This window comes from Purpureocillium lilacinum (assembly GCF_023168085.1).
Source record: "Purpureocillium lilacinum CBS 284.36 DNA, scaffold_2, whole genome shotgun sequence".
In the NCBI taxonomy this organism is placed as follows: Eukaryota; Fungi; Ascomycota; class Sordariomycetes; order Hypocreales; family Ophiocordycipitaceae; genus Purpureocillium; species Purpureocillium lilacinum.
In genome coordinates, this window is record NW_027072112.1 from 2,354,894 (window position 1) to 2,375,724 (window position 20,831).

The window sequence follows — 20,831 nt, forward strand, 5'->3', positions numbered from 1 at the left end:
GGCGATGCATTTCGGGGCACTGGGGAAGAGGGATACTGTCCTGAGCCAACGTGGGGTTGCCGGACCGCAAGTACCGACGGGGACGGGACCGGCGCGCGATGTACGGAGTTTGTACGAAGGTATTTTGTACTACGGATGTATGCCTGCACCGTGCCTTCCTTCCTCGACTTGGAAGTTGGGACGGGAATGCCTGCGGTGGCAACCAAGCTTCACCCCAAGCTTTGATTCATCCATCCCTCCGTCGATGCGCTCAATGACCATGCTCCGCAAAATGAGGCAGACGCAAGAGCCCGTCCAGACGCCGTCTTTGCTTTTGCCCGTGCCCAGGTCCATGATCTGTTGAACACGGGCGCCTCCAGCACGTCATCATCATCGGCACGTAAAGATGCAGAGACAGCTAGCTACCTTGTGCTTGCCAACATGCCAATCGTCTCAATGCGGGCGGGCCCAACAAGACAAGGGATCTACCGCCTGCGGTCTACTACGGCGCCTGCAGGGCACCTTGCCGGCCCTCCCAGGAGACGCCCGTTGCCGCGGAAGACGTACGTCTAATACCGATACTGCACGGATCCGGTGAGAGGCGAGTTTGTCGAGGTAGGTACTTGGCGCTTTGTGACTAAAAGTAGCACTCGGAACAGCACGAGTACGATGCAACGGCCCCAGAGCCTCTCGGCCACAAGGCGACACCGCCCAAGCCCCAAGGGCCCCTCATCGCGGCCGTGCGGACAGCCACCCGTGGATCCATCCATGCCATACTATAGACGGATGGATGGATGGAAGGGTGGATGGATAAGGTAGGTTGATGCCGTCGACCCCGCCACAAGCCCAGCACCTCTCCTCTCGCAGGCTCGCCACGGTACAGTAACCGTACCTCCACTACCTCCCCTCCGCTGCTGGTGCCAGCACCGCAGGTGCGTGCCCTCCCGCACCTCAGCGCCTGACCGCAGTTCACCGCGGGCCACGGCAGCGAGCTGGAGCCGGCCATCCGCCAGCCAGCCAGGGCATTGGACCCCAACCGACTGGGCACTCCCTCGAGACAGCCCAGGAGCCTGCATCTTCCAGCCAGCAGCGCCGTCTCCCAACTCTCTTCTCTCTCTCCTCTCTGCCTCACCTTTGCTGTACTCGCCATACCTCTTGTCGACTTGATTGCCAGCCTGGCACGCAAACGACGACGGCCGCGTTCTCCCACCTGTCCTCGCCCCCGCCTCCTCCGAACCCTCCGTTGACGATACCGAACGCCGTCGACCGTCCACCCACTGCGAAGCCGTTTCCTCGAATACGCCGCCATGTCTGGCACTGCTGAAGGCGCGCATGCGAACCACGGCGGCTTCGACCTGCTGCGGCGAGCCACGCAGGCGATGATGTCAAGGTACGTAGTGGGTTGAGCTTCCTTGCTACCCCCCCGTTCGTTGCTCCAAAAAAATCGATCCGCCGTCGGACAACCCCTCCTTGCTTCTCCGCATCTTGTCTGGCGCTACCCCCCGTCACAGCTTGTTTTTTTGTCGCTACTTTGCTGAATGATTTGCGTTTCGCCCATGGCTCCTCGCTCCTTTCCAAGTGGAAGATGGAAGGACCTGCAGTTGCGTTGCCTCGAGCGAGGCTGAGACATGAGGCTTCTCTGGTTGCTGTCGGTGCTGCTGCCGCTGCCGCTGCTGCCCCCGCCGAGGCGCTCCCACAGTTTAGAAGCTGCACCAGCGCCGAGTGGCGCTCGTCGCTCCGATGGGGCTCCCGTCAAAGGCCAAGTCCAAGTCAAAGACAAGACCAGCACCAGCACCACCAGCGCCAAGTTGGGAAGGGCGACGGACGGTCCGGTCGGCACCGCGAGTCAGCGTGTCATTCCGATGGCTCGGCCCCTCCCTCTCTCCCTCGCAAAACCGCAGCTACCATGACTGCCTGGCCGCAGGGTGTCCAGTGGCTTCTGCAGCTGGCTTGCTCCTGGTGGCCTTGCGAGGCGCCCTGTTGGAGGATCGACGGGCACTTACACAGCCCGCCGTCCTGATGCCCCGGGCACTTCATCATGGGCAGCATGCCTCGCCAGTCCCGTGGGCTCTGCGCCTGCCTAACCAATGGTGCAGGGCGGCTGAGAGTGCGCGGCGCTGCGTGCTCGCGCATGGGCGATCCCGGAGGCATTCGATATATTGGCCGGGCCCGTTATCGTCGATTCGGCCTGACGGAAGCAATGCTCTGGCACATGCCAGATGCTTCTCTTGCCATTTCCTCAGCAATCTTCACGCTTCCCATGCACGGTCAGACCCGCACGCCTGCGGAGAGCGGCATCACATCAGTCGGCGAAGCCGTCGTTGGGCCGTCGTGTCTCGCAGCCGAGGCAGCGGACCTCGAGCGAGGCAGCATGCTTGCCGGCCTGCTCATTCACAGCACTCCATGAAACCGGCCCAGCACCCCTCATCTCCCAGCTCCCCCTTCGCTTCTGCGTCGATTTGCCTTGTCCGGCAAGCGCTCTGACTCGGGTCGCGTTATGACTCGACTGCGGTGCATTGGCGACGGCAATCATGGCGCCATCGGCGGCGGGTGGAGGGGTGCAGTCCGGAGCCATGGAAGGGAAGGCGCTGGAAGCCTCCCCCTCCCCCTTCCCTCTCGCACTGCGGCGCACCGCACGCACTGGGCCGCCCTGCCTACCAAGGTGGGCTGGCGCTGTTAGCCCTTGGGGGGCCACCAGCGGCACCTCCGTTGCGCGGCGTCGGGGGTGTGTGTCTGGTGGATGGAGACCGCTGGAGCCCGCCCCGAAGCACCCCGGCAGCGGCGCTGTGGCCCTTTCCAAGGTTGCTGGGCTGTTGCTGCTGCCGCCGGAGCTGCTGCCGGAGCCATCGTCGAACCCAAGGCCACACCTGGCCGAAGGTGATCCCCGCTCTTCCACATGGCGGCGGCGAAGGCGGCGGCGGCCCCTACCTACCAAGCCAAGCAAGCTGCTTCGTGCGAGGGGGCCCCTACTGGATGGAGATGGAGCAAAATTCGTTCGCTCGTCATCCGCCGCCGCCGCCGCCGCTGCTGCTAGTGCTGCTGCTCATACACACGCTGGGGCGGTTTACTCATTTGCATGTCCGCTCTCGGATATGCCCTCTGCTCCGTCTTTTCCCTTTGCACCCTTCGCACCTCACGCACACCCGCGCCGGTACCCGCACCATCATCGTCACTGCATCATCCCCCCTGCGCAGCGCTGCGCTGCCTTCGTCTGCCCGTCCGTTGCAGCCCAACAAAAGACAAACCCTCGACTCCTCGACTCGGCTGCATCGACGTGCATCAGCGGCGACCGCCGCCTTTGTCCTCGCTCTGCCGTGGTGCATTTTGCCTTTGAGCCGTCCATGACCACGTCTCGCGCCTGTCCTGTGCCGCGTGCTTAGGCTTCACCTCTGCAACCTTTTTTTTCCTCCCCCTCTCCCCCTCCCGCTTCCTCTCTTGGCAGTTGGCATGGACTAGTGTCGCCGCCAGACAGCCTGGGCATATAATATTTCCATCCACCCCGCCACCTATTGTTCGCGAACACCTCTTCCGGCCACCTTTTCCCTCTTGTCGCCGCCCCATTGTCCAGCGTCTTCGCAAGCCGCCACAATGCCAGGTGTTGACCCGATCGCCAGAACCGCCGCGACCGACGATGAGGGCGTCGATCAAATCGGCTCCGACACGCCGCGCTCCGGCATCGCCACGCCCCAGCCCGACCTCCAGGACAAGCGACTGCCCGGAATATTGAGTTACTTCGGCCAGGTTCGTCCAGACCCTCCTGCAACCGAGACCTCCTCCCACCCGCCGCCCGTCGAGAATGCCGCCCTGCGAGAACATGGAGAGGGAGACGAGGCCGCTTCGGCGACGCCGTGTCCATCGCAGGTTGCTGCCCAGAGCTCCGTGCGCTGTGGCAGCCGGACAAGCCACGAGGCCCATCCGTCCCTGCCGCATGGGACTGAACCTGCCAGACCGTCGCGAGCCCTCTCTCATCCCTATCCCACTCCTCCCGCTTCACAACCCTCTTCCTCCGGCGGCTCCATGACGCAGGACGTGAGCTTGAGCCTGTCCAACGCCCAGGCGCGCGCCGCCTTTACGGTCGGCTCGCGCACGGGCAAGGAGTCGCTCGAGCAGGGCCGATCCCAAGCTTCCGACGCCCTGTCAGAAGTGGCGGCCTCGGCCGGCCAAAGTGGTCGCCGTTCTACGTCACCCCAGCAGCCCCAGCCCACTCCCTTGCCTGCACAGTCTGCGCAATTGGCGGCAGCGCCCGCGAGCTCGAGCAAGTGGTTTTCTCTTGAGGGACTCAAAGAGCTAACTCGTGGCACAATCTTCAAGAGCGGTCCACCGACTCCCACGAGAGCACTGTCTGCTGCTCACTCATCCCAATCAGATGGCAGAGACACTCCGGGACGGACCAGTCATGACGGCGCCGAGCACAGCGGCACGCAGACGCCTCGCAACTCGACGTCTGCCGGCGCCCAGGTTCCCCTGGCGAGGGGCAAGCTCACCATCAAAATTGTCGAGGCGCGGGGTCTGCGGAAATGTCGTGACCCTTATGTCGTCGCCGTGTTTCAGCGCAGCGAGCTAATTTCAGGCGGGCCGAGGCCGTCCGAAGAGGATGAGCACAATTTGAATGCCCCGACGTCTGTCATTGGCAGCATCCCCATCCAGCGCCAGGGCAGTGACTCAGGCCGCCCCATGGCCATTCCGATGCGCAGCCGCCAGAGCAGCAACACCAGCATCACCGACTACAATACATTCCGGAATCGAACGGCTCGTGCTCCTTCCTCGAATCCAAAGTGGGATGCCGAGGCGGTCTTGTACGTGCACATTTATTGAGCCTCCCCTGTGCCGCACGCATTGACTGACTAATTTGGTAGTGACGTTGTCGATTCCGACATGGCGGTTGCGATCTCCGTATACGACCACACGGCTACGGGCGAAGAGTTTCTGGGACAAGTCGATTTCCAAGCCTCGCGAGATGACCACGGCACCATGCGCAGTTGGTACACGTTGAAGGGCCACGCCGACACGGTGGCCGAGGACGCCCCGACGGGCGAGATATACGTTGAGTGCCTGTATCAGCGGTCGGAGAAGAAGCAATTCGGCCCCAGCGACTTCGAGATTCTCAAGCTCATTGGCAAGGGGACGTTTGGGCAAGTCTACCAGGTTCGGAAGCGCGATACGCAGCGCATCTACGCCATGAAGGTGCTGCAGAAGAAGGTCATTGTGCAGAAGAAGGAGGTTGCCCACACGGTTGGGGAGCGCAACATTCTCGTGCGAACGGCCATGTCCGACTCGCCCTTCATTGTCGGCCTCAAGTTTTCTTTCCAGACACCGTCAGAGCTTTATCTGGTGACCGACTACATGTCGGGCGGCGAGCTCTTCTGGCACCTGCAAAAAGAGGGGCGCTTCGACGAGAGGCGGGCCAAGTTCTACATCGCGGAGCTCATCCTCGCGATCCAGCACCTGCACAACAACGACATTGTGTACCGCGACCTAAAGCCCGAAAATATCCTCCTCGACGCCAATGGCCACATTGCGTTGTGCGACTTCGGCCTCTCCAAGGCCAACCTTACCAAGAACGACACAACCAACACGTTCTGCGGTACTACGGAATACCTGGCGCCCGAGGTCTTGTTGGACGAGTCTGGTTACACCAAGATGGTCGACTTCTGGTCCCTCGGCGTCCTCGTCTTCGAGATGTGCTGCGGCTGGAGTCCGTTCTACGCCGAAGACACGCAGCAGATGTACAAAAATATTGCCTTTGGCAAAGTGCGCTTCCCTCGGGACACGCTCTCGCAAGAAGGGCGCAACTTTGTCAAGGGGTTGCTTAACAGAAATCCCAAACACAGACTCGGAGCGACAGAAGACGCCAAGGAGCTTATGCAGCATCCATTCTTCGCCGACATCGACTGGGACCTCCTGGCCAAGAAGCTCATCACCCCGCCGTTCAAGCCCAAGCTCAAGTCTGAGACGGACGTGTCGTACTTTGACCCAGAGTTCACGACCGCGCTGGAGCAAAATGGATCGCTCAACGAGCGCGCGGCTGCCCTGGCCAGAGGCTACGCCGCGTCCACGCCGCTCTCTCCGTCGGTGCAGGCCAACTTCCAGGGCTTCACCTTTGTCGACGAGAGTGCGCTCGATGACCACATGAGGGATCGGTTCCGCTCGAGTGATGACGATATGGATGACGCCCACGCCGCCAACAACGACGACGACGATTGGGACAACCTCGACGACATTGATCCGCGCAAGGCAAATCGCATGAGCGGCATCGTCAAGACGTCCCACCACGACGAACACCTAGTCGGTGGGTCGCATTTCGACCCCTAATCGCCCACTAGCCGGCGTCCTTCTCTCACCGACGGAACGGGATGAGCTCTCAGTTGGGGAGAGTTGAGGTGGAACTTTCATTAGTCTCACAAGGGGGTGCACAAAAAAAAATCTAATCATGGTATCATGCATCGGAGGTGGGCGGCTGGGTATTGCATTTGCATTGTGTGCAAGGGCAGCGGAGCTTGAGGTTTCTGGCGTTCCGGTGTCGAGGCAAGGAGGACGTCTTTTGTTGAACCGGCCCCCGCGGCTCTTTTGGCTGTCACTGTCAGCAAGATTTAGGAAGCAACGTTTGCGCATCCTCAGCTGCTGCCGTGTCGTCCCTTGTGCTTATATATCTTGCTTTCACGGGAGGGCTGTGTTTCTCTACTGTATTCCGCACGATACGATGAACGATGGCCAGCCATTGGGCGACCTTTTCATCTGCATGTTGTTCTACAAAGACTTTTGCTTTCACCGCATGAATGGACGGGGCGTTGTCTGTGTCTGATACTGGCTTGCGTTTGGGGCGTGGGTTGCAAAACTGGGGGTTTCGGGCAGGAGAGGGAGGGAGACAGGTGCTAATTGCCCAGGTCGGCAAGCAAGGAAAATAACAGACATGCAACAGCAACAAGAATCACACAAGAAGCAACGAGCATCGAACAACAGTGAGGGCTTGGGACGACGCGCCATGGGCTACATTTCTCGGGAGCAGGCAGCTAGCTGTGCCGGGGATGATGCGCTTGGTGTATGTACTTACTACCTACTTACTACCTTAGGAACCTAGTACTGAGGTAGATAACATGCGTCCGGTACGAAGTACAGAGCAGAGCAGAGCAGAGCAGAGCAGAGCAGACATGCATGGTGGGGGAGGACAGAATCCCATCCCAGGCCGTGAATATATTCGGGGCGATTCCTAAAGCAAGGAATTCCTGGGACAAGGAACACAAGCAAGTCATCGTGGGTGGTGCCACTGCGTGTGTGATGTGATGTCCGAGTGAGAAGGCAGGTCCCTCGCCAGTCTTGCGGTGAGAATCGGACGTCATTGTGCGGTGAGAGTCGACCATTAGAAACAGTTCCAAGTCCGGGCATACATGTAATATATGCATGCAAGGGCGGAGGGATTGCACGCCTTGCGCAGGACATGATGCCACACAGCCGACGTGTCTACAGAGGAGCACCTGGCAACAAGACTCACAGCCGCAACGCGTCTTGGACCGTTTTTTAGTTTGACATTCGCAATGATCAAGTCCCGCAGCCCACTCGAGGCTGCTAGGAGGGAAAATGTACAACAGGATTATCGACCCCATCACCTGTGCTCGTCTCAAACGCCGGCACGCTCTCTCGAGCCGATGCAAGCCAACCCCTGATCGCTTCTCCACCTGTATTTCTCTCTAGCCCTCCTCGTTCCCTCCCACGTGTTCATGTCCGAGGACGGGATGCAACGACGCCCACCTTCTGCTCCTCTTCCGCCTTTCGTCGACAAAGGGACCGGTGAAAAAAGCCTAGGCGCGTATGAAGGCGATGCAGCTTTAGTGGCCCTGGGGCTCCTCCTCCTCGGCCTCGAGCCAGTCCTGGAGGGCGGGGGCGGCGTTGCCAGCCTGGGCGGAGGCGTCCTGGCCCTCGATCTCGACAGCCATGCTCTCATACTCCTTCAGGTTGCCGGCGAGGTCGGTCTCCTCGGGGGAGGCGGGGGTCTTGGGCATGGCAAAGGTCTGGACCTGGCCCTCGGCGTCGGACTCCTTGACGGGGGGGACCTTGTAGGCCTTGAGCTCCTTCAGGTACAGCTCCTGGACGAAGTCGGCTATGCGAGGGCAGCGTTAGCTTGTGTGTCACTGGGGTGGCGGTGCGTTGGCGGACAAGGCGGCCGGAAGAAAATCGCGTGCAGTCGTCGAATTCATCATCCGCTCGGGGCAGTAGTCGAGGAAAACAACATCTGACTTCGGGTGTTGGGGGGGCGGGCGTATAGAGGAGGCTGGCTCCTTTCGGCCATGGATGAGCGGAGTTCGGCGACCGCATCGCGTCGATTCAATCCGGGTGCCCGTCGCCAATCGGTCGCGCGAAAAAAGAGAGTGCTGGAGCGAAGAGTGTCCTTACCTCGCCGGGAGACGGTGGGAGCAATGAAGGTCCGGACCTGGACGGCCCTGGCAGACCGAGCGACGGCGGCGACGGCCGAGGTGGCGCGCTGCAAGAGGACAGAGTCAGCCGAGCTTGCCCGCAATCAATCGGCCGCGCGACGGGCGGCGACGCATCGCCAGACGACCGGCCTTGGGGAAAAAAGTCGACTCACCGAAGCCCTGGACAATTGGCTGAGCATTTTGGCGTCGGGGGTCGTTGCTCAATGGGGATACCCTGAGGCGAGATGGGGGGGGCGGAGGAGTACTGTGAGGGTTTTGTGAAAATCGTGATGTCGTTGCTCCCCCGGCTAGCCGACGGTTTCTGCCTCAGGTTCCACATTTCCTTTCCCCCCTTCCTTCCCTTCCCGCACCCAGCCTCACCTGCCATTTTCGTGGCACGTGACCTGCCATTGGCGACTAACACGGGGAAGACTGTTCACAGCGTGACTGCATTACTTGGCTACACCATGACGAAGGAAGACACGCATATCATCATCCTATTTGGCGTGCGGCAGCTTTGCTTGACCGTTTTGTCTTTCAATTTGTATTCGTTATCGCTTTCGGCAGGGGACATTCCACCGCCATCGCTCGTTCGACGGGCACTCTCCTTGCAATTACTCTCACGCAGCTGGGGTGAGTTCCCTGCCTGGTACGGAGTGCTGGCATGACTGAGATGCATCATATCATTGCTCTGGGGTAATCGTATGTTTCTCATCCTTCGTAATCTCTCTATGCTCTCACGACCCGCAGCTCCCTAACACTCTGAAGCAGTCCGCCGAACACGTCCACGCACAAATGCAGCAATAGTCCATTCCAGCAACCCATGGAGATCGGAACTCCTGTCTAACAAAATTGTTGCGCCTCACTGCCTGGCAACAAAGATCATCGGCTTCCTCAAGTCCAACTCGAGATTTCTGCTCGCGGCTATGACCAAATCTTCGTCTTCTTCCTCTCCGTGTTGTCGGACCCATTGGCTGGCGGCTCGATCCCAGCGGGCTTCCTTTTCCTGAAGAGAGCAAAGGCGCTCACTGCGAGATATGCCGCCGCTACAATCGCGGCCACGGCTATGTATACGGTGACGAACGGTTGCGGGTTTCCCGCAAGCTGCAGGCCCAGCCCGCCATTGACCACGCCGAGGATCATGAGCGAGCGACCGTACCAGATATGAACGTAACTTATGATGCCACGCCTGCGGTTCCTGAGGTAGTGCCTGTGGTGGAGGAAGCCGAATATGGGCTGCAGGCCCATCAAGGAGACAATGAAGACGCCCAGCTGAGTGTGCGTGTTCTGGAAGAACTGTGGGAAGTCAGCTACGGCCACGAGTGCGACGTTATGACGCAGGGCAATACTCACAAAGCCTATGCGACTGCATATGACGATTCCGAGGCCGAACCCTGCCCACATGGCGAAGAAGACGAGGGACTGCCAAGTTGCGTGGATGATCCAGGTGCTAACAAAGGGCGATAGCATGGCACCGATGGGATATCCAACGACAAAGACAACTGTCATGAGGATCCCATGCGCGTTTATGAGAGTCGTTGTCGACGAACCACCACCGGCACCGGTCACGATGACGCCGCCACCGCCGTTGCCGCCTTTGTTTCCTCCACTGTTTCCATCGCCGTTGCCCCCGCCATTGTTTCCTCCAGGTGTGCTAGAGCTGTTGACGAATGGATTGGCGTCGCTGTTGATGGTGGCCATGCCGAGGTTGACATTGAAGTTGTTGTGCGAGTCGTGGTATACGATGCTGGCGGACGGGCTCTCTTCGTTCATGGCGCTCCCCCTTTTCCAGGCAGACACCCAGCTGCTCACTCCGGAGAGGTCAAGGTTTGCACATCCGCTGCAGCGCACGTTTGCGATCATGCTGCCGTTGATTATGCCGGTCCCCTCGAGGAGCTCGACGTTGGTCATGCGGCTGTACCTTGGCTCGACATGGCCGGTACCCTTCCTGGTGCTAAGAGTCACGTTGTTCTTCCCGTTGGCGTACATGATGAACATGGTGGCACCGCTCATCTGTGACCCGATACCGAGGCCTGCCCAGCTGACCGACGAGCTCGCCTTGAGTTGGAAGTAGACGTTGCCCGAGCCAGAGCTGGCGGCGGCTTCGGGAACCGCGAACTGGAAGCAGACTTCTTCCACGGGGCAGTATGGCGTGGGCTCGCCATGAACCCCAGCGACAGCTACTGCAAGTTAACAATCAGTGGTATTCTGTGCGTCACAGACGATTCCTTACCGAGGGCCAAAGCAGCCGCCCAGGCCGTCCTGGAAGCGAGCCTCATGGCGTACGGTTTGTGATCGAGTGTTGGTTTTGCTGCAGTCGAGTTGCGGGATCTGGAACCGACGGGGTGACTGGTACGGTTTTATATATTGCAGGCAAGGGAAGACAAGACGAGACAAAACGGGAAGCGGCCCCAGGGTGTGGCAGCGAGGACAGACTGATATAAGCGGTGCGTCAATGACTCTCAGGAGCAGGGGCGATTGGCGGCGTCGCGGTGGCTTGAGTCTCCCCAGCACGGCAAGGCCCCGGCCGCGGATCGCTACTCTATCTCAACGCTTCACGCCTCTACGCATTTACCCAGAGCCGCATGGAGAGGGAGGGGTGCGGCGCCCGCAGCGTTTCCCATGGAGAAGCCAGAACGAGCAGACACCACGACGCGAGCCAAGCCCGAAGAGAGTTGGGCTCCGTGTATCAGAGCAGCGCGAGGAGCAAATGGAGTCGCCAAATGCAGGGACAGGGCTGGCCAGAGTCTGGACTTGAGACCCTGTTCAGCCAACACTGCCACCACGAGCTAAGATGGGGTGCCGGGCAGATGGGCTGCCGCGACGAGGGCGTTTTGGAGCCGTCTTGATTGGCCCGACGGATGAGACGTCGTTCATGATGCCGCCGGAGAAGGGGGGGCTGGCTCGCTGGGCCAACGAAGATTTGGCGATTGTCATCACATCAGAGGAGCTGGGGTCCGTCGAGGCCTGTGGTCCGAACGCTTGCATCGTCGACGACGGGAGCACCGCAGATGACAGCCGGGCAGACAGACAGCAAGCGGTGCAACGCACGATGCCGGCTGACCGTCCGTGGGACCGCGTCCGCCCGCCGTTCCTTCGCTTCTTCCTGCTCGTGTGATCCTCGGCATTCCTTCTTGGTGGGCAGGTTTCCAGATCGAGATGAACGACAGGGGCGGGTGGGCGCGCGGGCGGCATCTGGGGAGTACGAGTACGACGATGGGGGAGTTGCATCATCATCGGATTGCCGACGACTACTACGAACTAGTACCACCAGCAAACAGCGCCCTACATGGCAGCTTTCTTTAGTGCCGTGCGGCGGACAGTTGCAAAACACAGCCCTGCGCCTGCTGGGGGGCTGGCGGTTGGGGGCAATGGGGGATGAGGAATCCACCCTCCACTCCATTTCGCCCGGCGGGGGTTCTAATGACGCCGAATCTGGCGCTGCCGCTGCTCGTTCGGCGCAAAGTCCGCCATTGACGTTGAGTCTGGCCGTCCTTCATGGGGTCCAAGTCTTTCCGCCGGCAGCAACAGACCACGATGATTAGCAGCTCGACTCTGCTGATCGCCTGCTTTCAGCAGTTGCCGGATGACTCTTTTGCTGCCCTGCCCGCGGGTCGAGTCTGCCGCTGCACAGGAGCTGTGATGCAGTGACGCAGATTTACAGATGGGCCACCACCACCACCACCACCACAACAACAACAACCACAAAAGCCGCCTCGCACAGCAGAAACAGGTGCAAACATCCAATCAGCCCATCTCGCCGACGCCAGTTTCATCTCCTGCAGGTGCTCGCGACGCCGTTTCTCCCCTCTCGATCTCTCTTCACAGCTTCATCGCTCATCCACTTCCCTTCTCGCATCAGCCTCTTCTCGTCGTCAGCGCCAAGGCACCGCGCGCGCATACCGCAACCCTCCCTTCCATCACGCACAGCAGCCGTTCATCAGCGCCATGCCATTCAGCCGCGGAATACTCCGTCTCCGTGTTCCATTTTCCCTGTCCGGCCAGCCCCCATCCTCCCTTCTATCCCTCCATCCATCCAGTCAGCATCGCCAATTACAAAACATGCGAGCACGCAGCCCTCACACGCGGATTCCTGTGGCGTTCCGCGTCGATTAAGGCCAAGGTTAAGGTTGCGATTTGCGCTACGGCTCTTTTTTCTTGGCGACTTGGCCACCCTGAGCTCAACAGCCGAAGGAGGGGGAAGGGGGCGCAGGGGAGGAGCGGATGGAGGACAGGGAAGAAGGCCCTGGGAGGCTGCGACGTCAACTCCATGGCTCTCCCCGGCAGGTGGGATATCCGAGTAGCTGACGACGACTACGATGACTGCCAGGACTACTATCGCCGACGCTATCGCTGCACATTTCACGACCTCCAAAGTGTCGGTTAAGGGGAGCGGCTGCCAAGCGGTCAGCGCCCGCTGCCACTGCGACCCGCAGCTTCATCAGCTCACACTTGCGTAAGTAGTCTGCACGTCGAGCGACTCTTCATCTCTTGTCGGTAGGTTCTCGCCGAGGTCGCTGCTTGTCTTCCGTGACAATTCCTAGGCCGCCGAGGCCTCCCGCTTACCCAGCCTCACCGTGACACAGCATGCGTTCCACAACACGTTCACCACCACCTCTTCACGAGTACGCGGGGCACTACCACAATTCTTGGCATGAAAGCATGTGCATGCAGTTCCATTCAGCACTCATGTACTCCGTTACGGTCCCGAGAGAGAAAATCCAGCCCGGCCACCACGCCTCTACCCATGAAACTGCGTGGCCGCCTTTTTTGTTGCTAAAGAAGCCTGAGGAGACCGAATCGTCACCCTTCTATGCATGCCTCTATATTAGAATCCGTGACCAAGATGAAAATACGAAGCCAATACCAGTGGGCCAGAAGACGCATACGTACTGCCCAACGGCAGGTCGATGCTCTTTGTCCACCGCGGCCCTAGACCAGAGACCACGAGTGTGGTACTTGGCGGGCCCCTCCTCTCCTCTTTGTGACATACCGAAGGCATGAAAACGCGGCGACAAAAATCAAGGCTTTTAACGCTGCTCGAACGCTCATCAACAGTGCGAAAAACACAAAAGGCAATGGGCGGTGGTCGCATCACACGCCGTTGGCCACGGGAAAGGCATTGCTCTCGAGGAGACTCGACGACGCAACGAAGCTGAAGCCGCCAAACACGTCGTCCTTGTGGCCCGAGGCCGGGGTGCCGCCGACGGCCCAGGCATCCTTGGCCGTCACCACGGGGCTCAGCGCCAGCTCGGTGAACTCGGGCGCAAAGTTCTCGGCGAGCTCGGGGTCCGTGATCATGGGCTGGATCGGAGGCTCCAGCTCCCGTGCCTCGAGCTTACGCCAGTCGATCTTCCGGAAGAAGCGGTGCTTCTTGAGCGTCTGCAGGTCGCGCGGCATAACGGACCCGAGGCGCTTCTGCGGCTCCTTGCGCAGGAGGCGCGTCAGCAGGTCCTTTGCGTCCGGGCTCAGGAAGTAGGGCAGCACGAGCTTCTGCCTGACGATGTTGTCCTGGATCTTGGCGTGGTTGCCGCCTCGGAACGGCGGGTTGCCCGTCATGAGGTCGTAGCCGAGGGCGCCAAACGACCACCAGTCGACGGCCCTGCCGTACTTCTTGCCGAGAATCACCTCGGGCGCCATGTACTCGACGGTGCCGAGGATCGAGTTGCAGCTCTCCGACTGCTCCACCGCCACCTTGGACAGGCCAAAGTCGGTGAGCAGGAGGTGGCCGTCGGCGTCGAGGAGGCAGTTCTCGGGCTTGAGGTCGCGGTACACGACGCCCAGGTCGTTGTGCAGGTGGGAGATGGCGAGCAGCATCTCGGCCATGTAGAAGGCGGCCACGCTCTCCGAGAACATCTTCTCCGTGTTGAGATGCGTGAAGAGCTCGCCGCCCTGGCCGTACTCGAGGATCAAGTACAGCTTCTCGAGGTCCTGGAAGGCGTAGAAGAGCTTGACCACAAAGGGGTGCCTGTTGACCGACTCGAGGATCTGGCGCTCCGTCTTAGTCTGCTCGATGAGCTTCTTATGCACGACGAGCGACGCCTTCTTGAATTGCTTCTGCGCGTAGAGCCGGCCGGTGGCGCGTTGCTTGACCAGCAGGACGGTGCCGTAGGTGCCCTTGCCCAGGCAGCGCAGGGGCTCAAACTCCTCCGCGGTCATCTTGCGGCGGGGGTTTAGGCCGCCTTCGAGCGTCTCAAGCAGGACGGAGCGGTCGCGCACGCTCTCGCTGACAAAGTCGTGCTCGAGGTTGACCTCGTAGCTTGTGGAGCCGTTCTCGGAGCTCTCGCTGCCAGCCTCGCTGCGCGCGCCGTCGCGGCTAGCGGAGCGCGGGGTGTCGGCGGCGCTGCGGAAGCCGGAGCGACCGCCGTTGCGGGCGGCGGAGCTGGAGCGCGACGAGCCGTCGAGGTTGAGGGGGTCCAACTGCATGCGCAGCTTGGCGATGCCCGAGACGCCAGGGGACGGGGCCCCTCGCAGGATGGGGCTGCAGTTTGCGCTCACGACGTCGTCGATGCGGCCGGGGCGTCCGCGGCGGGCGCCCTGGCGAGGCGTCTCGCAGGCGCCATAGTCGGAGTCCTCATCGCCCGAGGCGACGGGCGTCGCCTGGAAGCCGCGCACCGTGTTGCGCGCAGCGGGCGCCGGGCTTATCATGGCGCGAGCGGGTCGTCGGCGTCGTTAGGCGACGGGCGACAAGTGTATATATGGGTGTGTAACAGTGGTGTATAGAATATCCGGGAGCGGCTCGACTAATGAGACAACGGCCGTCTCTTCGCGTCGTCGAGCCTTCCAAAGGTCAAGCCTTAATCAGGCCACGGCTGAAGCAGAGGGAGTCAAGTCGAACCCCGTCGGCGCTCCGGATCTGCGCGCTGCTCGGACTCGAAAGGAAGCTGGGTCTCGTGGGTAGTGGCCACACGCATCTGGTACTTGAAGAACGAGGTTCGCATATGGAACGGTTTTTGTATATGCATTGGGTGTCGGGGGTTCGTTTGCGGGCGTCGTTCTTTCTTGTCGTCGCTTTTCGGTTTCTCCGGTGAGGACGTCTCTCGCGGGTGTAGGATCTGGGTTCGGAGGTGGCAGCCTTTTTTTTTGTAATTGGTGTCTGCACCAAAAGGTGAGGTGTGCAAGGGCGGGAAAAAGGGAAGCGGAGGGGAGGGAAGGGCGGGTGTGGAGAGCCAACGGGAGCCATTTTATTGGCAACCTGGGCTGGAACAAGGCTGGCAAGCGGGCGCATGGAACCTACGGCAGGCTTTTTGGTTCAGCGCCCTCCCCGTGGCCGTCGACAGTGGCCTCACGCGCGCTCGGCCCAACTTTTTTTTTTTTTTCTTGTCTCGGCTCGGGTGTCAAGCGTGCACTGGGGGACATTCATCTCACGCATCCCCGCCATTTGCGGCGGCGCCGGCCGCCTGGGGAGGCCAGCTGAGAGTGGGTGTGGAGACTGTGCCCAGGTGTGCCCACTTCGTAAGGTAGGTAACAGCCCATGAGGGATTCCAGGTCTACGTAGTGCGCGCTCCCGGCGGGCCACAGCGGGCTGGCGCGCCGCCTCAAGTGAGGTGCGGTGGTGCCCCCGGACCGCCCGTGGTCAGCACCTGGCACGCTGAATGGGCGACTGGTCAGCCCGTGGCTTGGGCTCGGTTGGCGCCCGCTGCGCTGCGCTGCGCGCTGCAGTCGGGTGAGGTGCAGTGTAGGTACAGTACCAAAGATACTAGGAATGTACTTTATGGATCCGCGCAGCGTCGCATCTCGTCACCCCCGACCAGCCGATGCCTCACGTTTTGTCCGGCGGTTGAACCAGATTATCCCCTCATCAAAGAGCGATTTAGTCGCCGGCTGAACACCACGGGCTGCATTACAGACATCATTTGACACGGGCAAACGAGACATCACAGGTCCCCGTCACGGTGCAAAGCACACAGGCCGTGCGCATGTCGGCGGGCGTGTGCATCCAGAGTCCGCCTTGCGCCAGTGGACAGACCCGACGGCTCACGAGGTTGGACAAGTGCCGTCTTCAGACGGGCCGATGCATTTTGAGTGAGGCGGCTGCATGTCCACGCAGCTGCATGCCCCGTGTCGCCGTCGGGAGCCGTGGGCCACGTTGCAGTTGGTTAGGTAGTCCGTTAGCTTTCCAGACCTGGGAGCTGCTTGTGTTTCGTTTGTATCGCTGCCGTGGCTCCCGTACAGCAGCATGGGGAGCAATCAATGGGATGATTCCCTCTCTCGCATTGATATACCAGAGATTGAAAATTACACGATGCACCGCGGTGTCGCTTTCAATACATAATATCCACCGCTCACTCGGCCAAAATCACCTGCTTTTGAACGGCACCCAAGATGAGCCATGCAAGGCATCTCAGGCCAAGGTGTTGCGGCCTTGGCGGTGCCACCAGAGCTCCCTGCCGTCCTTCTTCAATGGATGCCTGCGCCATGCCTCAGCGGTCTGCCCCACTAAAACACCACCGTCACCAATTTTCCAGTCAACACCGCATCGAGGGTCCCAGACGGACGTCGCCTCTTTCAACACCAACCCGGCAAACAGCTCGCCGCCTCACCCTCCGCCTCCCCCGTACAAGTGCGCATACCGCCGCTCTTGCCCCTGTCAGTGTATTGTATACTCACAGGCCGACAGCCTAGAGGAGGGTTCCCGCGGCCACCACCTACCCGCGACGCGCGGGAGTCGCCAAGATGATCCACCCCTCGAGACAGGCGTACGTTGAGGAGGCCAGGCCCGAGGCCGGCCTCGCCCTGGAGGATCTGCCCGATGACCACGACTACGATATGCCCACGGCAGGCGGGTCCTCCGAAAAGGCGTCTGCCATCTTGAACCAGTTCAACCGCAAACGCCTGGCCGCCACGATAGCCGTGCCCACCGACGACGGCCGAGTCCGCGCGCGTCTGCGGGAGATGGGAGAGCCGGTAACCCTATTTGGAGAGGGCCCGGCCGAGAGACGAGACCGATTACGCGAGCTCCTGACGATCCAGGCTGAAATGTCTGGCCTCGAGAATGGCGACATCACAATGGAGGACGCGCCCGAGGAGGAGGAGGCGGCCGAGGCCGAGGAAGAGTTCTACTCGCGGGGAGGCAAAGAACTTCTCCAGGCTCGCATAAAGATTGCCGAGTTCTCGCTACCCCGGGCAAAGCGCAGGGTCGCCTTTCTCAAAGAGGAGGCCACGATTCCCCTGCGCACCCAGGTCAAGCACCGAAAGCACATCAAGGACCGGCTGGCAGCCTTTGAGCTGCAGGGAAGTCAGACCGTCGGCGAGCGGCACATCAGCATGACGAGGATATCGCCCGACGGGAAGCTGGTTGCTGTCGGCAACTGGGGTGGCCAGGTCAAACTGGTCGAGCTGCCCACCCTCACCGAAAAGATGACGTACCGCGGTCACACGAACAAGATCAGCGGCCTCTCCTGGTTCCCCGGCGCAACTCTCCCCGAGCACAACGTCTCGCCCGACTCTGTCAACCTGGCGTCCGGCGGCGCCGAGGGCTTGGTGCAGCTGTGGTCTCTGACCAAGGACACCCCGCTGTCAACACTGCAAGGACACTCACAACGAGTGTGTCGCACCGAGTTTCACCCATCAGGGAAGTATTTGGCCTCTGCGTCGGAGGATACTTCGTGGCGCCTCTGGGACGTGGAAACGACGGCCGAAGTCCTTCTCCAAGAAGGCCACTCCCGGGGCGTCTACGCCATCAGCTTCAACACGGACGGGTCCCTGCTCGCCAGCGCGGGCCTTGACAGCATTGGCCGAATATGGGATCTGAGGTCTGGCCGCACCGTCATGATCCTCGACGGGCACCTGGATGGCCATATCAAACCCATTCACGCCCTCGACTGGAGCTCCGACGGCCACCGCGTCCTCTCGGGCTCGGCCGACGGATGGATCAAGTGCTGGGACGTCCGCAAGGTGCAGCGGACCGGCGGCATCGGCGCCCACAGCAGCGCCGTCTCAGACATGCGCTGGTTCAAGGGCATTGACGACCCCGTGGACGGCACGCCTCCCGCCCCGGATGAGAAGGGCAATAGGGTACCTATCAAGTCGGGCACCTTTTTCGTCTCGAGCGGCTTCGACAGAAACGTCAAGATTTTCTCGGCAGACGACTGGACACTGGTTCAGACGCTTAGTGGGCACACTGGGCCGGTTGCCAGCGTCGATTACAGCAGAGACGGGCGCTGGATTGTGAGCGGCGGCCATGATCGAACAGTGAAGCTTTGGGGCCGCAATGATGCGGAGGCTCTATAGGAGATGGGAGGGGTGCACAACGATGGCTGGCATGTCCATTGCACTGTATCAAACTGTAAAATTTACAACGGCGAATTGAGAACAATAGATACCCTTGCAAGAAAGCTTTTCAAGTGACTTTGCGCTCTGGTTTCTTAAACAGCAATACCCTACATCAACAATGGCCTATTCCAGGCGCCCGCAACAATAGTGGGTGAGTCTGGTTCAATGAGCAAGGTCAGGTGACCGCCCGATTAGATAACGGCACTCAACCAAAGACGGACCCGGAACCTCTCCAACATCATCATCGAACAATCGTTTGCTACCACATCCCCGCGACAGCATCCTTGCCCTGCAAAACACCCTCATGCTTCGCCTTCACGGTCGCACCATCGCAGTGATTGCCAACCCGACATAATCTTTGCCGGAGATGGCGAGCATCGATCGCTACAGACCCCCCCGCGAGGGCTACCAGCCGCCCAGCCTGCCCGCCGGCGGAAACCGTCATGACCGACCATCGCGATCGCCAACTCGCCGGCGAGAGGTCCCGCCCGCCGCTCCCACGCCGCCGCAGCACAGCTCCCGCACATCGCCCCCGCGCTCGAGCGCCGTGTCCGGCCCGCAGTCGCCCGCGCAGTCAGGTCGACAGACGCCCCTGGCGGGCGTGAACCAGTGGTCCTTCTCCTGGGACGAGGTGCACAGCACTCCGAGCATCGTCGACGGAATAGCGCCTGCCGAGGAGAGGCTTCGAAGGGCCAAGGGAGTCAACTTTATCTACCAGGCGGGGGTCATGCTGGACCTGCCGCAGATTACTCTATGGGTAGCGAGCGTCTTCTTCCACCGTTTCTACATGCGCTTCAGCATGGTAGAGGAGAAGGGCGGCATTCATCATTATGTACGTTGAGCCTCATGTCCCCATTTGCAGGCTCATTGCTGACAGCCTTCAGAACATTGCTGCAACGGCGCTGTTCCTTGCCAACAAGGTCGAGGAGAATTGTCGCAAGACCAAGGACATCATCATCGCCGTCGCCAAGGTGGCCCAGAAGAACACCAAGCTCATCATCGACGAGCAGAGCAAGGAGTACTGGCGATGGAGAGACAGCATCCTCACGTACGAGGAAATTATGCTCGAGCAGCTCACCTTCGACCTCATGGTCGACAACCCCTACAGAAACCTCTTCGAGCTGCTTGGACAGCTGGACATTGTTCACAACAAGAACTTGAGGCAATCCGCCTGGGCTTTCTGCAACGACGCCGGCCTGACGGCCCTGCCTCTGCTCATCGAGTCAAGGGACGTGGCCATCTGCGCAATCTTCTTCGCCAGCATTCATGCGAAGGAGCAGATAGACGACATCAACGGGGAGCCGTGGTGGAAGTACTTGAACGTCAACGAGGCCCGATGTGCGAGGTCGATTGAGGTGATGAGGCAGTTCTACACGGAGAATCCGCTTAGAAAGCAGAACCCGTCGCTGCCGTCGCCTGCCTTCGACCTCGAGGTCACGAGACGGAGGGCCGACACGCTCCTAAGTCAGCCCGAGACGCTCTCATCGGCGGGCACACCAATGGACATGGAGCGGGCAAGCCGCAGCCCGATGGCCAGGACAAACGGCGGCACTGACAGGCGAGGGCTGGAGCCTGGATCCCAGCCACGAGTGGCCGGCAGCGACTACGCCCCGAGATCGCCCGCCAAGCGAAAGGAGGCGGACGTGGAGTCTGGTGCCGAGAATGATCGGGCCGAGAAGCGTGCGCGCGTCTCTGAGGACGAGGGCGAGCTGATCGAGGACTAAAGAGGCACGACCCGGTGACTCAGGAAGGACTGTGCACATGACGAAACGGCCAGGCGTTTGAAGGTGTTTTGCTCTCAGGGTGGCTTTCATTTGGGCCGCCAAATTATTTGTTGAGGTGAGCCACGCAGCACAAGGCAAGTTGTGGCCCTCTAAGTGGCATGGATGCGTCGTGAACGCAGCGGCGTTTGGGACCAAGGGTACACGAACGCCAGACAGTGCGACTGTCTTTGTATACCAGGAAGACGAGAACGCGCTCGATGAAGCAATGGTTCGTTAGCATGCAAATGCAGGATAAAGTACGATGAATGTGTATGAGAAGGGTCCTTGTGTTGCCCTGTGTGCGTCCAAGTCGTGCTGGAGCAATGCATGTGCCAGGACATCGTGCTGGAGCTCCTTTGAATCGTCACAGCTCGCTCCCGTGAAATGAGCCGACCTTCGTTCCCTC

The 20,831-nt window shown here is 60.5% G+C and overlaps 6 protein-coding genes across 6 annotated transcripts; 3 read left to right on the forward strand and 3 right to left on the reverse strand.

Moving 5' to 3' along the window:
* Window positions 1–3,567: 3,567 nt before the first annotated feature.
* On the forward strand, window positions 3,568–6,291 carry PLICBS_002490 (uncharacterized protein; the record flags this gene model as incomplete). Its single annotated transcript, XM_018322175.2, has 2 exons — window positions 3,568–4,775; window positions 4,836–6,291. 2 exons carry the CDS (start codon window positions 3,568–3,570, stop codon window positions 6,289–6,291), a joined length of 2,664 nt encoding a protein of 887 aa, XP_018179655.1.
* A 1,511-nt stretch (window positions 6,292–7,802) lies between these two features.
* PLICBS_002491 (uncharacterized protein) lies at window positions 7,803–8,587 on the reverse strand (the record flags this gene model as incomplete). Its single annotated transcript, XM_018322176.2, has 3 exons — window positions 7,803–8,074; window positions 8,368–8,455; window positions 8,561–8,587. 3 exons carry the CDS (start codon window positions 8,585–8,587, stop codon window positions 7,803–7,805), a joined length of 387 nt encoding a protein of 128 aa, XP_018179656.1.
* A 724-nt stretch (window positions 8,588–9,311) lies between these two features.
* On the reverse strand, window positions 9,312–10,666 carry PLICBS_002492 (uncharacterized protein; the record flags this gene model as incomplete). The annotated part of the gene is made up of 2 exons (XM_065600027.1): window positions 9,312–10,567; window positions 10,621–10,666. The coding sequence occupies 2 exons, from the start codon at window positions 10,664–10,666 to the stop codon at window positions 9,312–9,314; spliced, it is 1,302 nt and encodes a 433-aa protein (XP_065456099.1).
* Window positions 10,667–13,481: 2,815 nt separating this feature from the next.
* Window positions 13,482–15,035, reverse strand: PLICBS_002493 (serine/threonine protein kinase psk1; the record flags this gene model as incomplete). Its single annotated transcript, XM_018322179.2, has 1 exon — window positions 13,482–15,035. The coding sequence occupies one exon, from the start codon at window positions 15,033–15,035 to the stop codon at window positions 13,482–13,484; it is 1,554 nt and encodes a 517-aa protein (XP_018179659.1).
* Window positions 15,036–17,063: 2,028 nt separating this feature from the next.
* PLICBS_002494 (uncharacterized protein) lies at window positions 17,064–18,620 on the forward strand (the record flags this gene model as incomplete). The annotated part of the gene is made up of 1 exon (XM_018322181.2): window positions 17,064–18,620. The coding sequence occupies one exon, from the start codon at window positions 17,064–17,066 to the stop codon at window positions 18,618–18,620; it is 1,557 nt and encodes a 518-aa protein (XP_018179661.2).
* Window positions 18,621–19,029: 409 nt separating this feature from the next.
* Window positions 19,030–20,386, forward strand: PLICBS_002495 (uncharacterized protein; the record flags this gene model as incomplete). The annotated part of the gene is made up of 2 exons (XM_018322182.2): window positions 19,030–19,494; window positions 19,547–20,386. The coding sequence occupies 2 exons, from the start codon at window positions 19,030–19,032 to the stop codon at window positions 20,384–20,386; spliced, it is 1,305 nt and encodes a 434-aa protein (XP_018179662.2).
* Window positions 20,387–20,831: the final 445 nt, after the last annotated feature.